The sequence below is a fragment of the Aotus nancymaae genome, unplaced genomic scaffold (assembly GCF_030222135.1).
Source record: "Aotus nancymaae isolate 86718 unplaced genomic scaffold, 86718_ANA_hifiasm-v0.15.2.pri h1tg000006l, whole genome shotgun sequence".
NCBI lineage: Eukaryota > Metazoa > Chordata > Mammalia > Primates > Aotidae > Aotus > Aotus nancymaae.
In genome coordinates this window covers 80,894,843-80,921,769 of record NW_026988417.1, presented here as the reverse complement: position 1 = coordinate 80,921,769, position 26,927 = coordinate 80,894,843, and the positions used below count along the sequence as shown (strand labels likewise).

At 38.6% G+C, this 26,927-nt stretch overlaps 1 protein-coding gene across 1 annotated transcript in view; it reads right to left on the bottom strand.

Annotated features, from left to right (window-relative positions):
• PKD2 (polycystin 2, transient receptor potential cation channel) overlaps positions 1-26,927 on the bottom strand; it is a 75,899-nt gene that overhangs the window by 8,137 nt on the left and 40,835 nt on the right. Inside the window, exons 7-13 of the mRNA XM_021673255.2 lie at positions 22,510-22,677; positions 18,455-18,636; positions 16,607-16,727; positions 12,681-12,779; positions 4,050-4,171; positions 3,668-3,785; positions 1,496-1,659 (exon numbers count right to left, since the gene is read on the bottom strand). Coding sequence (XP_021528930.2) covers positions 1,496-1,659; positions 3,668-3,785; positions 4,050-4,171; positions 12,681-12,779; positions 16,607-16,727; positions 18,455-18,636; positions 22,510-22,677 — 974 coding nt within the window. The remainder of the gene's footprint in view (positions 1-1,495; positions 1,660-3,667; positions 3,786-4,049; positions 4,172-12,680; positions 12,780-16,606; positions 16,728-18,454; positions 18,637-22,509; positions 22,678-26,927) is intronic.

Sequence of the window (26,927 nt, the reverse complement as noted above, 5' to 3'; positions counted from 1 at the left end):
AAATAGAAATGATACTTCTGTATCTCACTGGATTCAGTTAATATAAATCTTAAGTAATTTTTTGTAAGTTAATTTGTACAAATTAAGTCTAAGAGCAACCCCTAAGAAAATGACTAAAAAGAAGTGAAAAATCATTAAAATGATTAAATGTCATACTGAAAAATATTCACTTAATGTACAAGAAAGCAGTAAAAGAGGAACAAAAAAGACATAAGCTAGAAAACAAAATATAAAATAGACAAATCAACTATATCAATGATAACATTAAAGGATTGGATTAAGCAATCTAATCAAAAGACAGAAATTGTCTAACTGGATGAAAAGATAAGATCCAATTATATGCTGTCTACAGGAGAGACATACTTTAGACTCAAAGATATACATAGGTTTAAAGTAAAAGGACGGAAAAAGATTTACCATCTAAACAACAATCAAAAGAAAGGTGGAGTGGCTATAGTAATATCAAACAAAAAGACTTTAAAATAAAATAAAGAATTTTACTAGAGATAGAGCTAGAGTGGATAAGATCTTATTGTGAAAACAGGGTCAATTTTTTTTCTTCAGCCTCGTCAAATTGAGAGAGAAAACAGGGTCAACATATTAGGAAGATATATTAGTCATAGATATGATGCACCCAACAACAGAGTTCCAAAATAAACAAAGCAAAACTTGACAGAATTGAAGGGATGCACTCCAACTAATAATACTTGCAGACTTTAATACCCCACTTTCAAACATGAATACGACATCTAGGCAGAAGATAAACCAGGAAATGGGAGACTTGAATAAAACTGTAAACAAACTAATAAATTTCTACAGAACACTCCATTCAACAATAGCAGAATATTTATTCTTCTCAAGTGCACAAGGAACATTCTCCAAGACAAAGCATATGTTAGGCCATAAAAATATATAAAAACATTGATAAACACATGCAAATAGAGATACAAACACTGACATATTAATAGACATTTTTGGGTGGCAGAAATATGGGAAACATTAATGTTTTCCTTTGTTCTTATTTGCTAATTCCTAAAATAAACATATTATGTAAGAGACAAAACACCAATACAAGTTATTTTTTTTTTGAGATGTAGTCTCCCACTGTCACCTGGGCTAGAGTGCAGTGGTGCAATCTTGGCTCGCTGCAACCTCCGCCTCTTGGGTTCAAGTGATTCTCCTGCCTCAGCCCCCCTAGTAGCTAGGATTACAGGCGCCCGTCACCCCACCCAGCTAATTTTTTGTATTTTTAGTAGATATGGGGTTTCACTATGTTAGCGAGGCTGGTCTTGAACTCCTGACCTCACGATCCATCTGCCTCAGTCTCCCAAAGTGCTGGGATTACAGGCATAAGCCACCACGCCTAGCCAATACAAATTATTTTTAAAAGCCAGATGATTAATAATAGAAAGGAGTGAATTCAGAAATGAGGGAAACTGCCTCATCTCATTTGGACTCTTGTCAACACAAATTCTGCCAATTTGTTTACACTTACACTTGAAACTCCTCGTAAGAAACGCCACTAGAAATGCTTCCCCTCCTTCTGGAGCTATGTCCGCTGTCTTCATCATCATCCTCCTCAGAGTCATCCAGGCTTCGAGGGAAACTTCGGCTGCTCATGGGACGTGGTAAAGAACTGTGATCCAAATCCAGGTCCTCCTGAAAAACAAGGGGTCACTGAGTGAGGAACAGAACACTGAGATCCCACAGAAGCTTCACCAAGGACTTGGACAAGCAGGAATTGGGTGCGTGCCATTTATCTGAGATATCTTTGTGTTTAACATCAGACTGGGAATCCTGCCTTTTTCAGTTTTAGACTGGCAAATTTAACAAAGAGCAAGGAGTAGCCAACTTTGTTTGAACAAGAAAGAACATTCAAAACACAACAGGCAAAGAAAAAAGTAAATGAAGAATATGGGCCTAGCATAGTGGTTATGCCTGTAATCCTAACACTTTGGGAGGCTGAGGCAGGAGGTCGCTTGAAGCCAGAAGTTTGAGACTAGCCTGGGCAGCAAAGTGAGACCCTGTCTCCACAAAAGAATTGAAAAAAAAAAATTAGCAAGGCATGATGATGAATGCCTGCAGTCCTAGCTACCTGGGAGGTTGAGGCCGAAGGATCACTTGAGCCTAGGAGTTTGAGGCTGCAGTGGGCCATGAGCCATCTTAAAATAATAATAATAAAAGAAATATATTATAGGTTGAGTATCCCTTACTTGAAATGCTTGGGACCAGAAGTGTTTTGGATTTTCAAAAATATTTTGGAATGTTTGCATTATACTTACTGGTTCAGCATCCCTAATCTGAAAACACAAAATCCAAACTGCTCCAATGAGAGCGTCTCCTTTAAGCATGACCTTTGAGTGTCATATTGGCGCCCAAGAAGTTTTAGATTTGGAGCATTTCAGACTCAGGTATTTGGGTAAGGGATGCTCAACCTGTATAGGCTTCTTTTCAGAAAAGATACACATTGAATAGCTCCAAAGTAGAAAGGATATAATCTCAGAATAAGAATTTTGTCTAAATACAGCCTTGTAAAAATTTTCCTCATTGTCTTTATGCTTCAATTGCACTACGACTGGAGCAGTCTGTTGCCTACTAGCACTGTTTTGTGGAGCAGCATTTAGAAACCACTGTCCTAGGCTTCTCCTCATAGGAAAGTGGCTTTTGTAATAACAATCATCTGTGTTCTCTGTACCTCAATTACCATACATTTTTGTTGTTGCTGTTTAATCACTTATTTTTGAAAGTTAATAGTAAAGCTTTCAATTATTTTTTTTTCTGATTATAAAAGCCCACTTAAGTTTACTTTTAACTATTTTGTAAAAAGTATTCAAATGGAAGGCAGCTGTCAATTTTATTTTATTAGAAATGTTAATAATTTAGGCCAGGCACAGTGGCTCACACCTGTAATCCCAGCACTTTGGGAGGCCTAGACGGGCGGATTGCTTGAGGTAAGGAGTTCAAGACCAGCCTGGCCAACATGGTGAAACCCCATGTATACTACAAATACAAAAATTAGCTGGCCAAGATGGTGTGTGCCTGCATTCCCAGCTACTTGGGAGTCTGAGGCAAGAGAACTGCTTGAACCCCAGAGGTAGAGGTTGCAGTGAGCCAAGATTGCGCCATTGCACTCCAGCCTGGGAGACAGAGTGAGACTCCGTCTCAAAAAAAAAAAAAAAAAAAAGAAAGAAAGAAAAAGTTAACAATTTAAAAGCCACTAACTAACCAGAATAATTCTGTATCTCTTGGTAAGTCTTTTTTTGTTTTCTTCACTCTCATGGACATCGTGGACTCTGCAGCTAATCAGGCTTCTCTTTTCAAGCTGATTTCCAGCAAGCTTAGGGACCAATCTGTAGCCCAATCTTAATAAGCATATGTTTTTATGAATGCATTTTTAAGCTTCATTAGAAATCTATTATTTTCACTTTTGTTTTGCTTTGCTCTTCATTTTAACTTTTTAATATTATGCTAACAATCCATTTTTTATACATAATTGTGTTATATATCCTTTTTGGAATAAACAGGGTACTAACACATAAACCTACTGAGACAGACAGAGGGGGGTGGGGGATGGGCAAGAGACTAAACCCACTTCTTCTACAGTGTTTGCTACATCTGTGGTGTTGCAGGTACTGAACCAAATCCCATTTTCCTAAACCAGACCCACCCTCTCTTTCTCCAAGTCATCTCTCATCTGCTGATGTTCATGTTCGGTCAGTTCTTGGTCTCCATCTTGGTCGTACTTTGTGAATATTGCTTCAATCTCTGCATCAGTATGGCCCTTCCTGAAATTATAGAGAGGAAACAGATGAAATCATTCTTGTACCTGTTCACCCTAAACACAGAGACATCGAAATGCAGGAGGAAAGGAAAAATCACCAAATGGGGGTAAGTTTTCCACTTATAACATGTTCCAGAAAGATACCTGCCTCTGGAAAAAAAAGTATCTATATGAGTACTTGAGCTAGAAATACCCTTATCACCAGGAATCACTACCCTTATCTTTAGAAGCAGGAATTTTTCAGAAGCTCAGGAAGCATGATTCTTACCCTTTGAGATCTTGTCGAAGTTCGTCAAAGTTTAACTTGCCTCCCCCTTGCCGCAGACTCTCTGAAATGTCATCCACAGTATTTTTTTTTAGTTTTAGTTTCACCAAAGCTTTATGGTAGCCCTATCAGAGAGAGAGAAAAGAAAAAGACTTGGTTGAGTATATTCTCCTTTTGCATTTGTTTTACTGTCCATTCACAGTAGTAACTATTATAACCTGGTGTACGTTGGCCATTCAACAAGTACGTGCTGGATGAATGAATACGGAATGTATCCAGTTTTCCATAAAGCACTTGTGGAAGAGTTACATGGAAAAAGTCAGGGTCTTTCAGTAAGTTATGAAGAACTAAGGGTCTTTTACTCATATACGTATTCAAGTTTATGTGACAGAAACAAAAATTACTACATATGCCATAGCTGTCTGCCTCAAAGCAGAAAGGACTATGCAATAGTTCTTAGGAATATCAAGAGAACTGAATCATGAATTGCTTCTTTTTTATATTATCGTCTAGACAGCGATTTCCTTAAGTGTGTAAAAAAACAAAAACAAAAACAAAAACCTAGTGAAATTGAGGGAATGTGTTCTCTTTCCGGGTCCATGTAGGGGTGTAGTTTTAAGGGCAAGAGTTTCCCAGAGCCATGCCCCCTCCTATCTCTCTCCATCTGGGAGATTTAATGGTTTATGTTTGAATTTCTCTGGCGTGGGAAGAAACTAAGAGTCAATCACCCCAGCGGAAGTTTACAGGAACTCCTTTCATTGGCCAGAGGAACTTGGGAAGGTGGGAATGTCTCCCAGGATAAACCCCCCTGCTCCTTCACCCACGCCGGATTTCCAGCTCTCTGGAATCCTCTCCCACATGGTGGGAGCTCCCTTCCCCCTCCGGGATTTTCCACCAAAAAAATCACTGAAAAGCACACTGTTCCGGGGGAAAAAGTTCTCAGGGCCTAAGGTGTCTGACCAAATAACCCAATGGCAAAACTAAAGGTGCCTGGGGCAAGTGCCAGCTCAAATCATCACCGTCAACAAGCCCCGGATAACGCTAACCATAAAGGACCAGGAAGTTAACCTCCTCCTAAACACTGGCGCAGCCTTCTCTGTTTTGCTCTCCTGCCCTGGACAGCTGTCCTCTAAGTCTGTAACTGTCCAAGGAGTCCTAAAACAAGCAGTCTCTCGATATTTCTCCCAGCCCCTAAGCTGTAACTGGGGAGATATGCTTTTCTCCCATAATTTCCTCATGCCAAAAAGTCCCACTCCCTTACTAGGGTGGAACCTGCTGGCCAGAGCAGGAGCCATTATCTACATAAACCTCATTAGGGAGAAAATCCCTCTCTGCTGCCCATTATTTCAAAAAGGAATTAATCCTAAAGTCTGAGCAAAGAACAAACAATTTAAATGGGCAAAAAATGCATGTCCAATTCAAATAAGCCTTAAGAATTCTACCTCTTTTCCTTACCAAAAACAGTACCTCCTAAAACCAAAAGCCAAGAAGGAACTACAGAATATTGTAAGGGACTTAAAGGCTCAGGATCTAGTAAAGTCCTGTAACAACCCACGTACTACTCCAATTTTAAAAGGGCAAAACCCTAATAAACAATAAAGGCTGGTACAAAACCTTAAACTTATTAATAAAGTTATAATCCCTTTATACTCAGCTGTACCTAATCCTTACACCTTGCTCTCTCAAATACCAGAAGAGGCATAATGGTTTACAGTTCTAAACCTTAAAAATGCCTTTTTCTGTGTACCACTACATCCTAACTCATTTTCTGTTTGCCTTTAAAAATCCTTTAAACCAAAGTTCTCAGCTCACCTAACAGTATTACCTGAATGCTTTAAAAACAGCCCCCACCTGTTTACCCAGGCTCTAGCTCAGAACCTTAGTAGTTTCTCACATCCAGGTTCCCAGGTTCTTCAATATCTAAATAACTTACTTTTAGCTGCTAGCTCAAAAACCTAGTGTCAGCAGGCCACTCAGGACCTCCTAAACTTCATTGCCAACTGTGAATATAAAGTTTCCAAACCAAAGGCCCAACTTTGTAAACAGAAGGTAAAATACCTAGGGCTGGTCTTGTCTAAGGGCACTTGGGCCCTAAATAAAGGACGTCTTCAACCCATACTGGGCTTCCCCCATCCCAGAACCTTATAACAGTTACGAGAATTCTTGGAAATAACTGGTTTTTTACCAATTGTAAATTCCCAAATATGGTAAAATAACAAAACCTCTGTACACTCTAAGAAAACCCAAAAAGCTAACACCCATTTAGTATTCTGGAACCCAATAGCTAAGGCGGCCTTTCAAACCGTGAAGCAGGCACCACTGCAGGCTCCAGCTCTAAGCCTTCCTACAGGGAACAACTTCTCCCTATGTGTTACAAAAACGTCAGAAGTGGCACTGGAAGTTCTCATCCAAACTCGGGGAGCCAACAACCAGTGGCATACCTAAGTAAAAAAATTACTGCAGTAGCAAAAGGCTGGCCACACTGCTTACAAGTCATAGCCGTGGTGGCTACACTGGTCTTAAACAGGTAGTTAAAATAGAGCAAGAAAACAATCTAACTGTATGGACTTCACATAATGTAGCTAAAATTCTGGCCTCCAAAGGAGGCTTATGGCTATCTGACAATCGTCTCCTCAAATATCAGGCCTTAATGCTCAAAGGGCCTGTACTTCAGCTGCGAACATGTGCAGCCCTCAACCCAGCTACTTTCCTTCCTAAAACAAAAGCAAACACAAAGCATCATCGTCAGCAAATTATAGCTCAAAACTGTGCCGCTCAAAAGGACCGCTTAAATACTCCTTTAGCCAACCCTAACCTTAACCTTTACACTAGCAAAAGTTCCTTTGTGAAAAATAAAGTTTAAAAAGCAAAATATGCAGTAGTCAGTAATCAAACAGTGTTTAAAAGCAATTCCCTTCATCCTGGTGCTACTGCCCAGCTAGCAAAACTAATAGCCCTCACCCAAGTTCTAAAATTAAAAAAAAAAAAAGTAAACGTATCTGCAAATTCCAAATATGCTTACCTGGTTTTGCATGCTCATGCTGCTGTATAAAAGGGAAAAAAAGGTCCTAACCTCGGCAGGAACTCCCATTAAATACCACAAGAATATTTTAAACTTATTACAAGCTGTCCAAAAACCCAAAAAGGTAGTGGTCTTACACTGTCGGGGCCACCAAAAAGGAAATAAAAAGGTAGCCAAGGGCAATCGCCAAGCTAACCTAGAGGCAAAAAGAGCAACTAAATAAGCATTTATAAAAAACCTTTAATATGGAAAAACTCACTCCAAAAAACTAAACCTCAATACTGATCAAAAAATGTAAAGTGCAATCTCCCAGGAACACAATCTTCTTCCTTCAAAATGGTTAGCCACTAAAAAGGAAAAAGTGCTTCTTCTTGCTGCCAGCCAGTGAAAGGTACTTGAAACTCTGCATCAAACCTTCCATATGGGTGTAAAAAATACACATCAAATGGCCAAATCTATATTTACAAAGGTCTCTTCAAGGCTGTCCAACAAATAGTCAAAGAATGTAAAGTATGTTAAAAAATAATCCTTTGGCACATCGCAAAGCTCCCCCTGGGAAACAACAAGCTGGACATTACCCAGGTAAAAACTGGCAAATAAACTTTACCCATATGCCTAAGTCTCGGGGATATCAATATCTGCTAGTATGTGTAAATACTCATACAAACTGGGTTAAGGCTTTCCCCTGTAAAACAGAGAAAGCCCAAAAAGTAATAAAAGTCCTAATAAATAAAATAATCCCTAAATTTAAACTCCCTCACTGTCTTCAAAGTAATAATGGTCCTGCCTTCAAAGCTGCAGTAACCCAAGGAATTTCCAAGGCTCTAGGGATACAGTAACATCTCCACTGTGCTTAAAGGCCTCAGTCCTCAGGGAAAGTAAAAAAAAATAAATAAATAAAATTCTTAAAAAACACCTAAAAAACTGGCACAAAAAACTCACCTCTCTTGGCCTTCTCTATTACCAATAGCACTCTTAAAAGCCAAAAACTCTCCTCAAAAAATAGGACTCAGTCCTTATAAACTGCTTTATAAATGGCCCTTTCTTACTAATAATCTTGTATTAAACAAAAAAACCCAGCAAATCTAATAAAAAATATAACCTCCTTGGCTAAGTACCAACAGGTTCTCAAAACTTTGCCTAAAGGACATCCTAGAAAAAAAGGGAAAAAGTTGTTCTGCCCTGAAAACTTGGTGCTTGTTAAATCTCTCCCCTCAGACTCTCCCTCTCTAGGCCTATCTTGAAAAGAACCATTTTTGGTTATTGTGTCTACCCCAACTGCAGTTAAAGTAGTGAAAATTAACGCATAAATTCATCACACTTGGCTAAAGCCTTAAATATCTCCTAAAAATATCATAAACCCTCCACTCCGCAGCCTAAAGTTCAAGGAAATAACCCTTCATACACCTGCAAGCCATTAAAAAATCTACATCTGCTTTTCCAACAAAACCCTCTGAGAAGTAACTCCTCATAAGTCTAATTTATCCTGGCATTAATAAGACTATAACCCTCAACTTTGCTATCCCTCAAATAATAAAAAAAACTTGGTGCTGGTATTAAAAAGGTTACTACTTCTATTCAGTTACTATAAGCTATCTCAAAAGTTAATTAATAACAAAAAAAGGCTGCTAATTCTCTCTACAAAAGGCAGCTCTGCCTGCAAACCAGCTTAACTCTTTAGCTACCATAGCTTTAAAAATAAAATGGCCCTAAATCTGCTAACAACGAAAAATGGAAAACCTGTTTCTTTCTAAAAAAAAAAAATGCTATTTTGTAAACCAGTTAAGTGTTGTTTTAAGCATAAAACTCAGAAATCAATCAAACACAGGGCTAAAGGCCTTCAAGAACCTGGCTCTGTTCTCTCCTAGGCTCGTTTATAACTCTGGGCCTCTCATCTTTAACCACCTTGTCATATTCATTTCTTATAAAACCGTAAGGTCACACTTAATACTGCTGCTGGAATGTCCTTGGCTTGTAAGCTCTATGGTAAACCTGTACATCAATCTGCACCCCTAAAAGGCTCCCCTCTGGAGGAAACCTCAACTGTAGGGCCCCTTCTACACTCCATTTCAGCAGGAAGTAGCTAAAAAAAATCAACACCTCTATTCCAACAAAAGTTAAATTTTCCTGTTCAAAGTGGGGAATGAAGGAATGTGTTCTCTTTCCGGGTCCATGAGGGGCTGTAGTTTTAAGGGCAAGAATTTCCCAGCGCCATGCCCTGCTCCCATCTCTCTCTATCAGGAAGATTTAACGGTTTATGTTTGAATTTCGTGGGCTCGGGAAGAAACTAAGAGTCAATCACCCCAGCAGAAGTTTAAAGGAACTCCTTTCATTGGCAGAGGAACTTGGGAAGGTGGGAATTTCTCCCAGAGTAAATCCCCCTGCTCCTTCACCCACGCTGGATTTCCAGCTCTCTGGAATCCCCTCCCACATGGTGGGAGTTACCTTTCCCCTCCGGGATTTCCCCTCTGGAATCCCCTTCCACACTCTTTGTGGAAGTCTTTCTCTTCTCCTTTCCTTCTCTTTTCTCTACCTAAATAAAATCACCTTTCTGCAACACTTCTTGGGTCCAATATTTACTTTCACAAGCATATGACCACCATTTATTCTTTAAGAGATTGGAGGCCAAGAACCCACAGCATTCTCTCAGGGGAGCTGTGCCTCACCAGGACCCAAAAAAACACCCCGGTTACAAAATGTAGATGAGAATTTTCCCTTTTTTTCAGACGGGGTCTCACTCTGTCACCCAGGCAGGAGTGCAGTGGTGTGATTCTGGCTCACTGTGGCCTCGACCTCCTGAGCTCAAGTGATCCTCCCACCTCAGCTCCCCCAAATAGCTGGGACTACAGGTTAGAGTCACGCCTGGCTAATTTTTTTTTTTTTTGTAGAAACAGGGTCTCACCTTATTGCCCAGGCTGGTGTTGAATTACTGAGCTCAAGCAATCCGCCTGCCTCGGCCTCCCAAAGTGCTAGGATTACAGGTGTGAGTCATTGCCCCCGGCTGAGGATTTTTCACTAGCAAACCTCAGACCTGACCTTGCTTTGCACATAGTGCAGCACTGTAAGTGACCAGGCAAGCTGAAATTGTGCAAAGTGATCTGAATAATCAGTGGGAAGAATTACAATTGTTCTGTGACCTTTAAAACCTTTCATCAAAACATTAAACACTCCCTTAGTGTCAGTTATAAATGCATAGGGAACTTTAAAAAGAAGAAAACTTATATTGATTTAGTACACTAAAATGTAAAACATTAGAAATATTGAAAACTAAAGTGTTTTATTTCTTTGTAAAAAATGTATCCAGAGTAGTTTAAACAGCACTTGCCTTTTCATTGTATAATATTATGTCGTATACTTTACAATGTGGAGTGAACTTCTTTTCTATGCATAAGTGAACTGTCATATTCCTTCCTAATGTGAATCAGCTTCCAACATATTTTTCTTTTCTTTTCTTTTTGAGACAGAGTCTTACTCTGTCACCCTGGCTGGTTTGCAGTGGCACAATCTCAGCTCACTGCAACCTCCACCTCCCTGGTTCAAGCAACTCTCGTGCCTCAGCCACTTGAGTAGCTGGGATTACAGGTGTGCACCATTACGCCCGGCTAATTTTTGTAGTTTTAGTAGAGACAGGGTTTCACCATGTTGGTCAGGCTTGTCTCGACTTCCTGGCCTCAAGTGATCTACCCACCTTTGCCTCTCAAAGTACTGGGATTACAGAAGTTAGCCACCGCGCTTGGGCCCAATGTTTTTTCATTTTAATTTTGCACTTTCATTATTGTCAAATATCTCTAATAAGACTTCCCTTAATGTGAAGTTTTTTTGCAGGCATCATTTCCTTGAGACATCTTCATTCATTTTATGACAACTATTTTCCTCATTTTTGGTGACAGACCTGCCCTCACTAAGTTCTCCTGGCTCCATATCTGGATCTCTTGAATGATCGCAATGCCAACATTCCCGTTTCTTCTTCACTCAGTATTTCTTCTATAAATCATTACTCTTGTTTTGAATTTCACTTTCATGTTACCATTTTTCATTTCTTTGCTAGCTCATTCTCTTTTTCTTTTCTTTTTATTTTGTGACGGAGTTTTGCTCTTGTTGCCCAGGCTGGGGTGTAATGATGCGATCTTGGCTCACTGCACCTCTGCCTCCTGGGCTCAAGCGATTCTCCTGCCTCAGTCTCCCAAGTAGCTGGGATTACAGGCATGCACCACCATACCCGGCTAATTTTTGCATTTTTAGTAGAGATGGGGTTTCACCACGTTGGCCAGGCTGGTCTCGAACTCCTGACCTCAGATGATCCCTCCACCTCGGCCTCCCAACGTGCTGAAATTACAGGTGTGAGCCACCGCACCCATTCTCTTTTTCAACTATCCATTTTTGTAAAATGTCACATGGGCTTATTACTGGAACACAAGAAAGCCATACTACTGCTTTTCTGTGAATTGGATAGCAGATGTTCAGTGACCAATTAGCAACAGACTGAACATAGCATCATGACTGGCCACTGAGCCTGCTCAGCCTGCACATTTGTTACTCAGATAACCGATCTGTATACACTGAAGAGCTAGCAGTGGAGTTTGTACTTTGTGCTATTACTCACAGTTAATATACTGTGATAACTGAAATTTGAACTGTGTTGTTGAAGGTTTGGTGTTATATAACAAAACCGTGGCAACCAAAGTTTGTGTGTATCAGAAATGTGCACAGTGAGGCATGCTTGTATACACACTGGAGATTTGCTAAAATGTAAGCAACTATTATGCAGAATCAAGACAATGCCAATCTTAGGTCCCATCCCAAGGACTTTGTTTTAAGAGGCTGAAGTTTTCTATTACAACATAAGTCACAGATAACATAATCCTAAGGCTTGGACTAATAAAAAAAAAATAACAGTTAAGGAGCCACTATGACTTAGCAAAATGATGTTAGGAAACAAACTGTATTTTAAATGTGGTTATTTGTTATTGTGTAAGTTTTATACTTTAAACCAAATAAAGAAGTTACATTGAAAAGAACAAAGAGGCCCAACTTTCCTGTCCTGCCCTTCCTTTTAACAATTAAACCCTTCTTGAGAAGGTGCCCTAATAAAAGATCTCAGGCCCCAGGCCACGGCCTGAATTCATGAATCTTTTCCTTTGCCTATTTTAAAACTGCTATGGAAGGTCAAGGGTGAAGGGTGAATTACTAAGTATTTTCCTTTAAAATATTCTTATTTTTTAAAAAATGGTAATTGAAATAGAAAAAATGGAAATCCCTTTATATAATCTTCCCTTCTAGTTTATTTTGAACTCAGGATCCTGAAGTGAGAGTCAACTACAGAAGATGTCAAAATAATAAAGGTGATGAACCAGCTCAGTTCTTAAAGAGTCAAAAGATGATTGATAATTTATTTCCAGGGCATGAAAGGATTCCCAGAATTAAAATTCAAGATAGCAATATATCCAGCAAGACTCCAAGACAGGGAACATTTAAATTATTCCAGAAATAGAGCAATGTATTCTTTATTTCAAACAATTTCAATGGATCAATGTTGATTTGGAAATCTGGCTGAAACAATGCTCATTTTATGTCAGAAACAGAAGAATTCTGAGAATTAAGGCTTTTCCTACCTTTCTGATAAGATCTGAGAGTTCCATTTCAGCTTTCTGCTGTGCCAAGTCAGATTTCACTTCAGAGTAAGTATCATTGATGATGGCCAAAAACATATTCTGTTTGTAAATCAAAGGAGGGCAAAAATTAAAGGAAGAAACATAAATATAATTTGGAAATATCAATAAAAAATTGACACATGCCTTTTTGTTCATCCTTTTTTTTCCTAATCTGAGTGCTTTATAAAGACACAAATTATTATTTATTTATTTAAAAAAAAAACAACTTGTTTTTTTGAGAAAGAATCTCACTGTGTTGCCCAGGCTGAAGTGCAGGGGTGTGATCTTAGCTCACTGCAACCTCCACTTCCTGGGTTTAAGCAACTCTCACGTCTCAGCTTCCTGAGTAGCTGGGATTACAGGCATGTGCCACTACGCCTGGCAAATTTTTTGTATTTTTAGTATAGGCAGAGTTTCACCATGTTGGCCAGGCTGGTCTCGAACTCCTGGCCTCAAGTAATCTGCCTACCTTGGCTTCCCAAAGTGCTGGGATTGCAGGCGTGAGCCACTGTGCCTGACCTGAAGTCATAAATTAATAGTTTTGCTGCCACATTTTTTTGCGAAGACTATTTTCTCTGTTAAGTCATGCCACAGGAAACATTTTGTGATATACTTCTTGAAAAGATACAAAAATAAAATACAAAATATTTGTATATTTACCTATGAATGGTAAGATTATTTTATTTAATGTTATTTTTGCTTATCTATGTTCTCTATATTTAGAAACTTTTACATACACTACTGGAGGGTATAGAATTCTAAAAAGCTCTTCAAATTTCAACAGTTAACACAGATAAGTAGAAATGTATGTTTATTCCAAGTTTTTTAATATAATCATATATGAAATTTATAAGACACATTTAGAGTTTAAAAGGCTGTTGCAAACAGGAATACAGCAGGCCTAGTAGGGAGAAAGTAAAGAAAAAGTTTCTGGAAGAGAGGTAGACTTTGGAGTGAAGCAAACTTGGGTTTCAGCCCTAGTACTGCTAAGATTGTTGCTTAACTATTCTAAGTCTAATTTTAAAGAATTATTTATTTGTTTTCCATTAATACAATGAGAAAAATAGTAGTAACTCCCTTACATATTTGTTGGGCTGGTTAATGAGACAATCTATGTAACGTGCTTTTAGGTCCTGATGCAGGTAAGTGCTAACTAAGTGATAGCTACTGTATTACTATTCAGTAATGGTGAGTTCATTTTTCTGACCTTCCCCTTTCCCAGTAGTAATTGTTTGTATTTCCAACAACAGACTTTCTCAAAGCACTGTATCCAGGAGATTAGGTCATGCTCTTCCTTTGTTTTTCCTTTTAACACATAACTGTGGTTTGTAACTATAGAGTTGTGTATTTGATAATGTCTGTTTTCCCTACAACTCTGAGGAATCTTCCTAAGGGCAGAATCAGGCTGTTTTCCTTACCCTGATAGTGACAGTATCTAACATACTAACTCATAGTATACAATCCACAAAAATCACTACAGTGTATATTATACTATTATACAGTATATATAATAAATATGAATATAGTGGCTCAGTAAATACTTATTAAATGATTGAGAAATGAACAAAATGAGAGCTCTCTTATTTTAGTGGGCTATGAATCTCTATATTAAGGAAGGATATTGTTTATGATTCTGTAGCAGAAATGAGAATAGAATATAGAATACATATAAGTTTTTGGCTAAATGCTCAATTCCAAGTGCAGATAATTGCAGTCCAAGTAACACCTTTTACCTTCTCTCTTCCAACTCAGGCATCTAATGTTCTATTTTTGCTTCAAGTGGCTGTTAACTAATGCCTGCCAATATCTTAGTTGAAATGGATCAAAATCTGGGTCCTCTAAAGCTCTCTCAATATCAATCCTTGACTTCAGGGCACAGCAGGATTTGCTAAGAGATTTCAAAAAGTAGAAAGTGCTTAAGAAAGGCTCTTGAAGGTATGGGAAGAGGAAGCTCACCCTCCTCTCCATCCTGTCTCCCAAGGTTCCCTTAATTATCAGATGGACGTCTGCACCAGGATGTCTTTCCTATTGATGTGGGGGAAGAGTGGGGTTATCTTGTTTCAGCTGCGCCACTTCATACCACTGTGCCTTCTTGTTAAACAGGGGCAATAGACTAACACCAGGCAATCAGCTCAGAATGGTGGCCAACCCCACACTTAACTTGTCACATCCTTAAAAGACAGGTTTGTATTGAAAGCAGCCTTTTATGTATGTATGTATGTGTCTATGTATCTATCAATGTATCTATGTGTGTTTGTATGTATATATGTATCTATCTATTATCTATCTATCTATTATCTCTATCTATCTATCTAACTATGTATATCTCTGGGAGATGCAAGAAGAGCAATTCTTTTTTGCGTAGTCGTACAAAAACCAATTTTAGTATAAAGATAGAAACTAAGAGCTTCTTTTCATGTTCTGGTGACTGATTTGGTAAGATGACTGAATACTATAGAAGGTTCTACCTACTAAAGGACAACATTCAAACAATCCACATTTGAGCATTTCCAGTTGTCACGATTCTATCCATCCTTTGTTTGGCAGATTAATAAATGGAGAAAACTAGGTGGCCTGAGATCAACTGAAGGGTCAGGTACAAGACTCTCAATTCCTGGTTTTTGCTTTCTTAGTAGAGATTCAGGTCCTCTAGAATCCAAAGTACTACCAATGGTAGAGTGACAGAGGCTTATTCTTCTTTCTACTGTTTTCTTTAATATATGATATGAAGAAGAAGCTTAAGAAGCGTAAGTTTAAATACTAGCCATGATTCATGCATACAGCAAGACATATATGAACTTGAATGATATCCCTGACCTTTTCAGTCCTGTTAAAGTACAGCTAGGGAACACAACTTTGTTTTACACCAGAGGCTGTGTCTCTTCAGAAAAAACATATTTTAAAAAATAGAAAATTAATACAGTACATCTAATACCCGATCAGTAAATACCATACACTTAACCAGTAATACCTGTACTAACTTTAGAGTTATTACACTGAATTACTGAAAATGTGATCACTCAACCCTCTACAAGTGATCTTTACACAATTTATTGAAATGGAAAAAATGTTGTTATTTTCCTAAGATGATTGTTCTTAAGATGACTGTTAGCATTTAGATGAAAAATATTGCCTAAATTAAGCTGGCTTAACATCTTCTCAGTGGAGAAGTGAATCTATAAATGTTAAGAAAAAGAACAAAACACCTTTAAAAACATCTTAATTAACTTAAGGCAAAAACATTAAAAATATTAATTGGTACCAAATCAAGAGAATAAAAAAATTATTTTTGAAAATATTTTAATGCAATTTCCATTCTTTGTTACATTTAGTTTTAAACTTAACTATTTGAATATTCTCTGTAGGTGGTCTCTAGATGAATGGAATATAAATAATTTAAAACAGAATATCCTAATTTTGATATGCAATGATTCATTCAACTATTACTCTTGACATCCTGCATCTAGCTTGCTTTTCAGTTCTTATTTTTTAAAAAGAAAAGAAGAGAGAAATGAAAAGTCATGCTAGCAAGTGACTAAAAGAGTGCTGACATATGTGTTTAAAAAGCATGTAAACATATTCTACTTTTCAGGCAAAGCACTATTTTAGGTATCTTTATAAATTTGCATGTGATCTAATTTCTCTTTTGCATTGAATAGGTACATATATATGGAGAAACGAAAGACCATGAAAAAGATATTTGATATGAGGCTTAAAACTGTGAATTAATAAAAGGAAAAAAATTTTTCCAGTATGTACACTTTTTTCTACTCCCTGGGGTCTTTATTTAAAAATGATAGGACATAGAGTATGAGAGAAAAGAGAAGACAAGGATTTATAAATATGAAGTTTAAAATGAACCTCACTATAAATAAAAATGTACATACCAAAAGAATGAAGAACATAAAGAACACAAATGTAGTGAAATAAATTGGTCCCAAAACTCGATTAGCTTCCTCAATCTCTGCAAAGTTGATATCGCCCAAAATGATACGGAATTGAGTGAAGCTATAAAAATAAAACAAAACACCACAATACAAAAGCAAAGAATGTCCAGTAGTTGATGCAACATTTCTTAAAGATGATTTCATACTTTTGGACTTTTTAGCAGTATAGGTAAGCTGCCAAATAATAGAAAATTGTCAATCCCATTTATAAAGTCTTGCTACTGATATCAGTTATTAAAGCCTTCTGCAATAATAACATGCTTTCATGCTACATAGGTTATTTCCATTTTAAAAAGAAAATACAGCCCGGATACAGTGGCTCACACCTATAATCTTAGTACTTTGGGAGGCTGAGGCAGGCTGATCACAGGGTCAGGAGTTCGAAACCAGCCTGGCCAATATGGTGAAACCCTGTCTCCACTAAAAATACAAAAATTAGCTGGGTGTGGTGGCGTGTGCCTGTAATCCCAGCTACTCAGGCGATCGAGGCAGGAGAATCACTTGAACCCAGGAGACAGAGGTTGCGGTGAGCCAAGATTGTGCCACTGCACTCCAGCCTGGGCAATGGAATGAGACTCCATTTCAAAAAAAAAAAAGCAAAACAACAAAACAACAACAAAAAAGAAAAAGAGAAAATACAATTATTATTCAATGATTTATAAAGCAATTGGCTATAATAATTCAACACATAATCTAGATAAAACATATTGACTCTAAACCTTGACAACAGTCACCCTGGGTCTAAAGTTAAAAATCTCTTTTTTTTTTTAAAAAAAAGGGCCTGGTGTGGTGGCTCATGCCTGTAATCCCAGCACTTCGAGAAGCCAAGGTAGGAGGATACTGTGAGGCCCGAAGTTCAATACCACCCTGGGTAACATAGTGAGACCCCCTTCTCTACAAAAAAGTAAAAAATTGGCCAGGCATGGTGGCATACACCTGTATTCCCAGATACTCAGCAGGCTGAGGCAGCAGGATTGCTTGAGCCTAGGATTTCAAGATTGCAGTGAGCTATGATTGCACCACTGCACTCCAGCCTGGGCAACAGAGCAAGACTCTGCTTCAAAAAAAAAAAAAGCCAAAATGGTTTGTGTTCAAATATTCTGACATTTACTCAAATGGGGTCAAAGTGGTCAAGTGTTGCCAGTGCTGGGTTTCAGTAAAATCATTTCCATTCCTGACTTTTATCAAACAGCAATATTAATTAGAGATATCTATGCACAAAACCCTATTAACTTCCATTCCTTTTTAAACTAACTCCTTTCTAAATGGCATAGAAATCTGACACTGGCTGCTTTTTGTTGTTGTTTTATTTCATATTTGGGATCTTTGGAAAAAAACTGAAAATTCTTGTACTGGTCTGAGTTTACCCTAGAATATTAGAAATACCTTGTTTTTTGTTTTTTTTTTTTTCTCAGAAAATAATTTGAAGTTCAAAATATATGGCAACAATATTCAACAGAGTAAGAATATAGGCAAACAGCCTTCTAGAAGCTACCATCTGCATTTGGTGCAAAGAAAACCTCAGTCTTCAGAACAGTGTTGATTTCCCATGGCTGTTCACCTCTGTCTTACTACTTTAGGGCTGCTATCTTAAGCATCAGCATTTCAGGATGCATTGACTTCTCTGCATTGGTAGATCAATGTTTTTGGAAAAGGTAATTAATTCTTATTTAAAATAACTAGTTTTAAATGCGTGGTGGTCACATAGCAACCTCATATGAAGATTTATTCTTGAGAAGCAGTGACAACTCTGATTAAATGTTTCTTCTTAATTTCATATATACTTACATACACTCTTGGAAAGTACTGAAGTCGTCGACCTGAGTGCCAAAGACAAGGTATGCCAACTGAGCGTATGCCAGGAAAATAATGAAGAACATAATAGCAAAGCCAAACAGGTCTTTGGCACATCGAGACATGGTTGTGGAGAGCTGGCTCATGGTCCTGTTAAAATTGATGAATTTGAAGAGCTGTAAAAGAGAGAGAAGACATCAACAGATGAATGGATAAACAGTGGTGACTGTATACAGTAAAACATTGTTTCATCCTGAAAAAGAATTAAATTCTGGCACATGTTGCAACACGGACAAACCTTGAAAACATTATGCAAAGTGAAATAAGCCTGACACAAAAGGACAAATACTGTATGATTCCATTTAGATGAGGTACTTAGAATAGTCAAATTCACGGCAACAGAAAGTAGAACAGAAGTTATTAGGGACTAGAAGGAACAGGGAGTCAGTGTTTAATAGATACAAAGTTTCAGTTTAGAATAATGAGAAAGTTCTGAAAATGCATAATGGTGATGGTGGCGCAACATTGTGAATGTACTTAATGCCACTGAATTGCACACTTAAAAATGGTTACAATGGTAGATTTTATGCTATGTGTATTACTACAATTAAAAAAAAAAAGGCTGAGTGCGGTGGCTCACATCTGTAATCCTGGCACTTTGGGAGACGGCGGCAGGAGGATCGCTTGAGCCCAGTTCAAGACCAGCCTGGGCAATATGGCAAGATTCTGTTTCATTAAAGAATAAAAGGCCAGGCGCGGTGGCTCACGCCTGTAATCCCAGCACTTTGGGAGGCCGAGGCAGGTGGATCCTGAGGTCAACAGATCGAGACCATCCTGGTCAGCATGGTGAAACCCCGTCTCTACTAAAAATACAAAAAATTAGCTGGGCATGGTGGCGCGTGCCTGTAATCCCAGCTACTCAGGAGGCTGAGGCAGGAGAATTGCCTGAACCCAGGAGGCGGAGGTTGCAGTGAGCCGAGATCGCGCCATTGCACTCCAGCCTGGGTAACAAGAGCGAAACTCCGTCTCAAAAAAAAAAAAAAGAATAAAAAAATTTAGTCAGGTGTGGTGGCACACACCTGTGGTTTCAGCTACTCAGAAGGCTAAGGTGGGAGGGTTGCTTGAGCCTGGGAGGTCAAAGCTGCCGTGAGGTGTGACTAGTGATGCTTCCCCCCAAAAAAGGATTAAAGTAAAAGAGAGGGAAGAAACTCCACACAAATAAAAATTAATTATAAAACCCCCAGGAAATTCTTGTTGCATAATATTAACTGTCACTTATTGTGCATCAGTTATGTGTGGAGGGCTTTATGTACATTGCCTCAAATCTCAGCAATGTCTGAAATACTGGTATTCTATCCCCAGGAGTCAGCTGGGGCTTGCAGCCAGGAGGTGAACCCTCCTCTGCCTTACTGCAAAGGCATATTGAGCATGTAGGTAGATAAGGCACTGAGGATGGCTGCCCAGATTATGTAGCTCTAGGTAGAAGCCTCAGTGGAAGTGCACATGTTGAGATATTAGAAGTGGAGTCATGATCCCTGCTTTAAAGACCTTAATAATAAGCATTGACGGCAAGACCTTTCCAAGCGATGCAGTAAATAAAACACAACAGCCTGAGACACAAGTTGTAAGAAAATCTCTAGAAGTTTACTTAAAGGTCTGGTATACATTATTTCTGGCCACAGTGACATATTTTTTGAGGATTGCTGTAATCACATTACTTAATACAACCCCAATTCACTTAAGATTTTTTTTTTTTTTTAAACCGAATGTTGCTCTGTTGCCCAGTCTGGAGTGGAGTGGCACGATCTTGGCTCACTGCAACCTCTGCCTCCTGGGTTCAAGCAATTCTCCTGCCTCAGCCTCTCAAATAGCTGGGATCACAGCCATCATGCCCAGCTAATTTTTTGAGGGGGAGTATTTTTAGTAGAGACAGGGTTTCACCATGTTGGCTAGGCCTGTCTGGAACCCCTGACCTCAGGTGATCTGCCCGGCTTGGCCTCCCAAAGTGCTGAGATTACAGGCATAAGCCACTGCACCTGGCTGAGATCTTGATTATTAGTACTATCTTGATTATTATTAAACTAGTAATAATCAAGGAAATTTCAGTAATTCTCAGGCAGCAGCTGCTATCCTGTCACCAGCACAGGCTCTGATTCTGCTATCCAAACATGTGTGGCTATTTAAATTCAAATTTAAATTAATTAAGATGAAATACAATTAAAAATTCATTCCCTTGGTCCTACTAGCCACATGGTAAGTGTTCCATGGCTATTTGTGGCTAGTGGCTACTGTCTAGGACAACAGAAATATAGAACATGTCCATCACCACAGAACATTATTACTATTATTATTTTTGCAATTTGATTATTATTAATATTATTATTACTATTTTGTGATCAAGGTTTGGTGCTTTAGTGATGGTTTGTCTTGAACAAGCATGTCAATAAATAAATAGCATGGAAATACAGGATAAAGTCTATGTATTTTTTTTTTTTTGAGACAGAGTCTCACTCTGTTGGCCAGGCTGGAGTGCAGTGGCATGATATTGGCTCACTGCAACCTCTGCCTTCCGGGTTCAAGCAATCCTCCCATCTCAGCCTCCCAAGTAGCTAGGACTACAGGCACATGCCACCACACCCAGCTAATTTTTGTATTTTTAGTAGAGACGGGGTTTTGCCATGTTGCCCAGGCTGGTCTCGAACTCCTGAGCTCAAAGGACCCGCTCACCTTGGCCTCCCAAAGTGCTGGGCTTACAGGCATGAGCCACTGTGCCTGGCCCAAGTCTATGCCTTTTGATAAACCTCAGGCCTTCTAGGTGTGAATATCAATTCAGGAAAGTACATAACTGGTAAGTACCTTCTGGAATAGTGCTGTTCAAGAGGACATTTTGTGATGATGGAAATGTTCCAAATTTCCATTGTCCTAGAGAGTAGCTACATATAGCCATTGAACACTTAACATGTGGCCAGTAGGACCAAGGAACTGGATTTTTTCTTGTATTTAACCTTAATGAATTTAAATTTGAATTTACCTAGGCACATGTGGCTAGCAGTTGCTGTCTGGACAGCACAATCAGAGCCTGTGCTGCTGATAGGATGGCAGCTGCTGCCAGAGAATTATTGAAATTTCCTGCATCTCCAGAATTGAAGCTCATTGTATATGAAATGTCATAACCTTTCATACACATGGAAATGAACATTATGTCTTGGGACAATAAAGAAATGAGTGAGCAAGGAACTATTTGGAAGAGATGTCTGTTCCAACCTTAATTCTACGTAAAGCTTCCCTTCCAGTCTCTACCTGGAAAAGAGGCGATCCCATCCAGCGAAAATTTCCGAGTGCAGTACCTCTCCCCTTCCCTCCACCTGATCCTTCCCTCTCTTTTTCTGAGGTCCTTTTCTTTCACTTGTTCATCCCATATCAGGTAAAACTCAGAGCTGCCTCTGTATCAGAGCAGCCTTGGGCCCCAGGCCTAGCTAACACAATGAAAGGCCTCTTACCACATTTGTTAAACAAAACCCATAGGGACTGATCTTACATGAGTTCAGATAGCAGGTGAAGTATATCACTGACAATGAGAGGAATGACCATATGAGTTTCAAGAGTTTACTTTACATGTAAAATATGAGGCCTGGCATGGTGGTTCATGCCTATAATTCCAGCACTTTGGGAGGTGGAGGTGGGAGGATTACTTGAACCCAGGAGTTCAAGACCAGCCTGGGCAACATAGTGAGACCTTGTCTCGACAAAAAAATTTAAAAATTAACTGGGTATGGTAGCACATGCCTATAGTCCCAGTGACTTCAGAGGATGAGGTGGGAGGATCGCTTGAGCCTGGGAGGTCAAGGCTGCAATGAGCTGTAATCATGCCACTGCACTCTAGCCTAGGGGACAGAGTGCAGTGTCTCAAAACAAAGTAAATACGGAGCAGCTTTGGTTGGTCACTTGAATTTCAAATTCAAGTACTCCACGATTTTGTGGAACTCATAATCTTTTTTAAAAAAAAGAAAATGTCATTTAAAATGTAGAACATGAAATTTATAAATTACCTTAATCCAGACAAAAAATACTGTGACGGCAGCTAAACTGTTGAACTGTATTTGCCAATATGCCAGATGCTCAAAGTTGGGGAAAGTATTTTGATCTTCCAGAAACTGTAGTAGCACCTCCACATTTGATGTTCTGTATATGTTAATTCCTATTGCTACCACTGATAGCTGGAAGGTGAAAGATTTACATTTTATTACAGTGTTTTAGAAATGTAAAACTTATCTTAAGATGACTAGCATTTTTTTCTTCACCAATGTATTAATTGTAGGGCTTACCATTATACTTACCCAATAACATTCTTAAAAGTCACTCACTCAAATGGAAAGTGTTAAGCCCTGCCATAAAATAAATAAAACAATATATTGCTTGCATTTCCTTACTTTGGAATAGAAATCCAATGAAGGCATGCATGCATGTGTGCACATATGCATGTACTACACACACGTTCATGCATACACAGGAGAGATCACACTACAACAGACTCAGACTCAAAGAGGAATGCTTTCTGTTTTTACTGCCACCTTCATTTTAATCACTTTCCATTCTCTTGCTTTCTTGCCTTAATCCCTGTTTTTATTTGCGATTTTTAAAATTTAAAATATTCTAGTTTATCTTCATTCTTCAATTGCCAGCCATTCTTTGCTCTGTTCAACAAAAACATAGTAGATGTCTATGTATACAGCACTGTGTGAGGGGCTAAGAGGAATAAACAGAAGTAAACTGCATAAATCCTGCCCTCCAGACACTTACATTCTGGTTCAAGAGCAGATAAACACATAAAATTAAATACTACTACTAAAGTAACAACTTTTGAAGTAGTTAAAAAAAATTACTAAAGTAACTACTAAAGAATTGGTATCACACAACATAAGGTGAAGAGGGGCACAAGATATCCTAAAAAGGCACGCCCATGAGAACAAAGAATGAGCTTGGGCTAGAAAGACGGTGGGAATGATGAACACAGAGGGCTCAAAAAGACCTGCAGTGGGAACATATGAGCCAAGGGCTTCTGCCTTGCTCATTTCTGTCCCTTAACTCATGACCCTACAACTTTCCACATATGCTTTGGTTCTAGACTTTACAACCAGATCCAAGGGGACACTGGCCCCTCCTTTGCATCCATCACCACTAAATGTAGACAATGCTAGGGGTTAGTCATAACAACCTGTCCCCACAGCAAGGTCTGAATCTGCAGCAGGGGGGCTGCGGCAGGTGCTGTGACCTTTGCTGTCCATTCTCTCCTTAGGAATGATGGCCAGAGACCACTTCATTAGCCCTTCCTTCCTGAGATGGCCGTCCAGAACATGGTCCCATGTGATTCTCATAGCAAAGACCAGGCTGACTACTGATCACAGCTAAAAAGCCAACCTCACCATCTTGTTTTTCTTATCTGTAAAGGATTTCCAGAGCCAATCCTGTATTTCTGTGTTGTTGGTGGGAATGATGAACAAAGAGGGCTCAAGAAGGCCTACACGGGAATATGTGAGCCAAAGGCTTCTCCTGAGACGAGGAGCTCATCTCAGCTAATCCATTTAGAAAAGCATTTAGGTTGATGGACTGGATCCCGCAGTAACTCTTTACCCAACTCTCAGTAGGTATAATTTGTTATGCAGTCCAGTTGTTTTTACTCTGCACAGGACAAATGTTCATAAAATTATGAAGAAGATGGTCATTTATATAACACCAATGTCATAATATGCTAAATTTCTTTGAAACCTTTCCTTCCAAATAGGGAATGAGGGAAAAGATGAGGCAAGAGATTTTGTGAGCATTTGCACTGTTACATCACTCTTGAGTTTTCTGTGGGACTCTCATCCCTATCAACATAAGAACTTGCTCTCTATTCCAGAAAATTAGGAGGGCAGAGATTTACGTTATTTTGTTCATTCCTATATCCCCCGAACCTAGAACAGTGCCAAGTACACAGTAGGTGCTCAGAAAATATTCACTGAATAAATGATATAGTCATTTTACCCTACAAAACCTAGCAAGCAGTCAACAAGTTATTTGAGTTTAAATTCCTTAATAGTCTTCTTTTTTCAAGTAATTCTGCTGGTTTTGAAAGACAACTGCTCAGGACAAATGACAGACTGGTGCAGCCTGTGTACTTTAGAACATATGTGGGAAAAACAAAAAAGGAAAATAAAACAATTTCAAAGTGATTTCAAGATGTCATATTTATATTTAGATTATACTTTCTTTTCAGGTTTTGGGTAAACATAAGCAAATTTTGGCTAGATGAAACAAAAAGCACTGGCTCTTTTCATTGGTGTGATGGTCCAGTGAAGCACAGGGTGTGTTTGGTGGGTGAGCAGAAAGCATGCCCTCACTTCTATACTTGGTCAGCAAGTGTTTCAAAGGACAAGAAGGATTCCAGTAGCCCTTCCTTGTTCTTTACAAACAAAAAGCACACTGTCTTAATTGTTGTCTGGCAGTACTAAGAGTTGTTTTAAAGAAAACTGAAAAAGCACAGTGAACCAAGTTTTCAAAGAAATGCTTGCACAATGCTGTGGCCGCTGCGCCAAAGAAACAATTTCCATGATATCATCAGCCTTTTTTCCTATTGGTCTCCAAAGCGAGTACAAAGCAATTCACTGGGTTATGGGAACAAAATGTCACAACTTCTAGGTAGTTGGTAAGAAAGTGCTGGAGTTCTATTTATATTAATTTTTATCCCAATCTTTAGTATTCTATGCATGTGTATGTTTTACGGATGTACCTGTTACACCAATATATACACACAATTTACAAATAAAGATAATACATTAGGATGTGTAGTCAAAGCTTTCACTTATAGGTGTATACAATCAAAAAGGATGAATACCACTGACTAGTCTTTTGTTGATACTGAGTTCTTTGGTTAAAAAATGAAAAGGAAGTCTGTTCTTAATTGGCATATCATACTTACCTTTTTACCATTATTTCAATGGCCTAAATATAAATAAATTTATGTAAGCCAAGAGGGAGGGTTTGCATCCTTACAGTTCCAAACAATGATTGTATTCTGGAATAATTTTCAATGTATATGGCTTGCACTCTGCCATCACTCCAAACAGAATTATTCGGAAAAATTATTTCCAGTATTATTGTCTCTCCTGTTTCCTTAAATGCTGAAATTCTTGTGTGACTCTGTTCACCATGAATACATCGAAAATTTGGGGATCAAGGGTTTTTTACCTTGATTTGTGTGATGTAATATGGCCATCGTAACAGATGGGATGCACTTCTAACTGCATCACAGCCTGATAGGGTCAACACTGTCTATTCTATAGGAATTTTTACTTTGAGTAAAAACTCTCTCTAAAGGGCACATGTCCATGGCTTGAGAGGCAGTGGCAGAGCGGTAAAGAGAGTTAGTGTGAGGAACAAATGAGCTTCCGTACCCTGAAAAGCACCCAGAGCTGTCTAACACAGTAGCTTCTAAAGTGTCAGCCATTATTATTATTACTGTTACAATAATTATTGCTGCTAATACTGTTATTGCCATGCAATATGTGGCCATGTAGTTCTTTCTTATGCCTTAAGGGTTCTTTCACTTACATATGAATAACATATTTTCCATATTCATCCAATTCCATATTTCCAGTACTATTAATAATTCTAGGGGGGAATGGTTTAATAATGACCTGATATAAATGCTTCATATAGGCCAAATGAATTTTTAGGATTGGGATGAGAGAAAGAATAATTCTCATGAGGAGGGCTAACAGAAGAGAGAATGCTAATAGGGTAGTGCATCATTTACTGAGATTTCAGAAGGTAATGGCTATCATATGACAGTGGGAAGGACAGACATAGAATAATCATGGTACACCTATGCCAAGCAAAGCTTGTAAGCAGCTAACAATTAAGCATGTTGTCATATGCTTAAATGTAAAATTGGACTTAGCAAAAGGTTACCTATTATTGCTGAAGGGAGAAAAGTTTGTAAAAATTCCTTTTTACACTGAGGCCACTGGAAGGAAGTGACTGATGCTTAATTAAGTGATTAAGATGAAGGGAAAACATCTTGAACAAATCTTAGAAGTTATAATCGAGTCAAGGACAGACACAGAATCTACATGGTGTTATGGTCTTGATTATGACTCTGCCTTCGGTTTATTTTATTTTTTATTTTTTAGAGACGGTGTCTCAGTATGTTGCCCAGGCTGGTATCAAACTGCTGACTTCAAGTGATCCTCCCACATCAGTTTCCTAAAGTGCTGGGATTATAGGTATGAGGCACCGTGCATGGGCTGCCTTTGATTTCTTGTACCTCATACAGAAAACACTGATGAATATAACTTACATTTTGTACTCTGTAGACTATTTGAAAAAAATTTTAAAGTGCAGAAAGTTTCCTCTGCCACCCAAAATATTTTCAGGATAATTTTCTTTTCGAGGCAAGGTCTCACTATGTCACCCAGGCTGGAGTGTA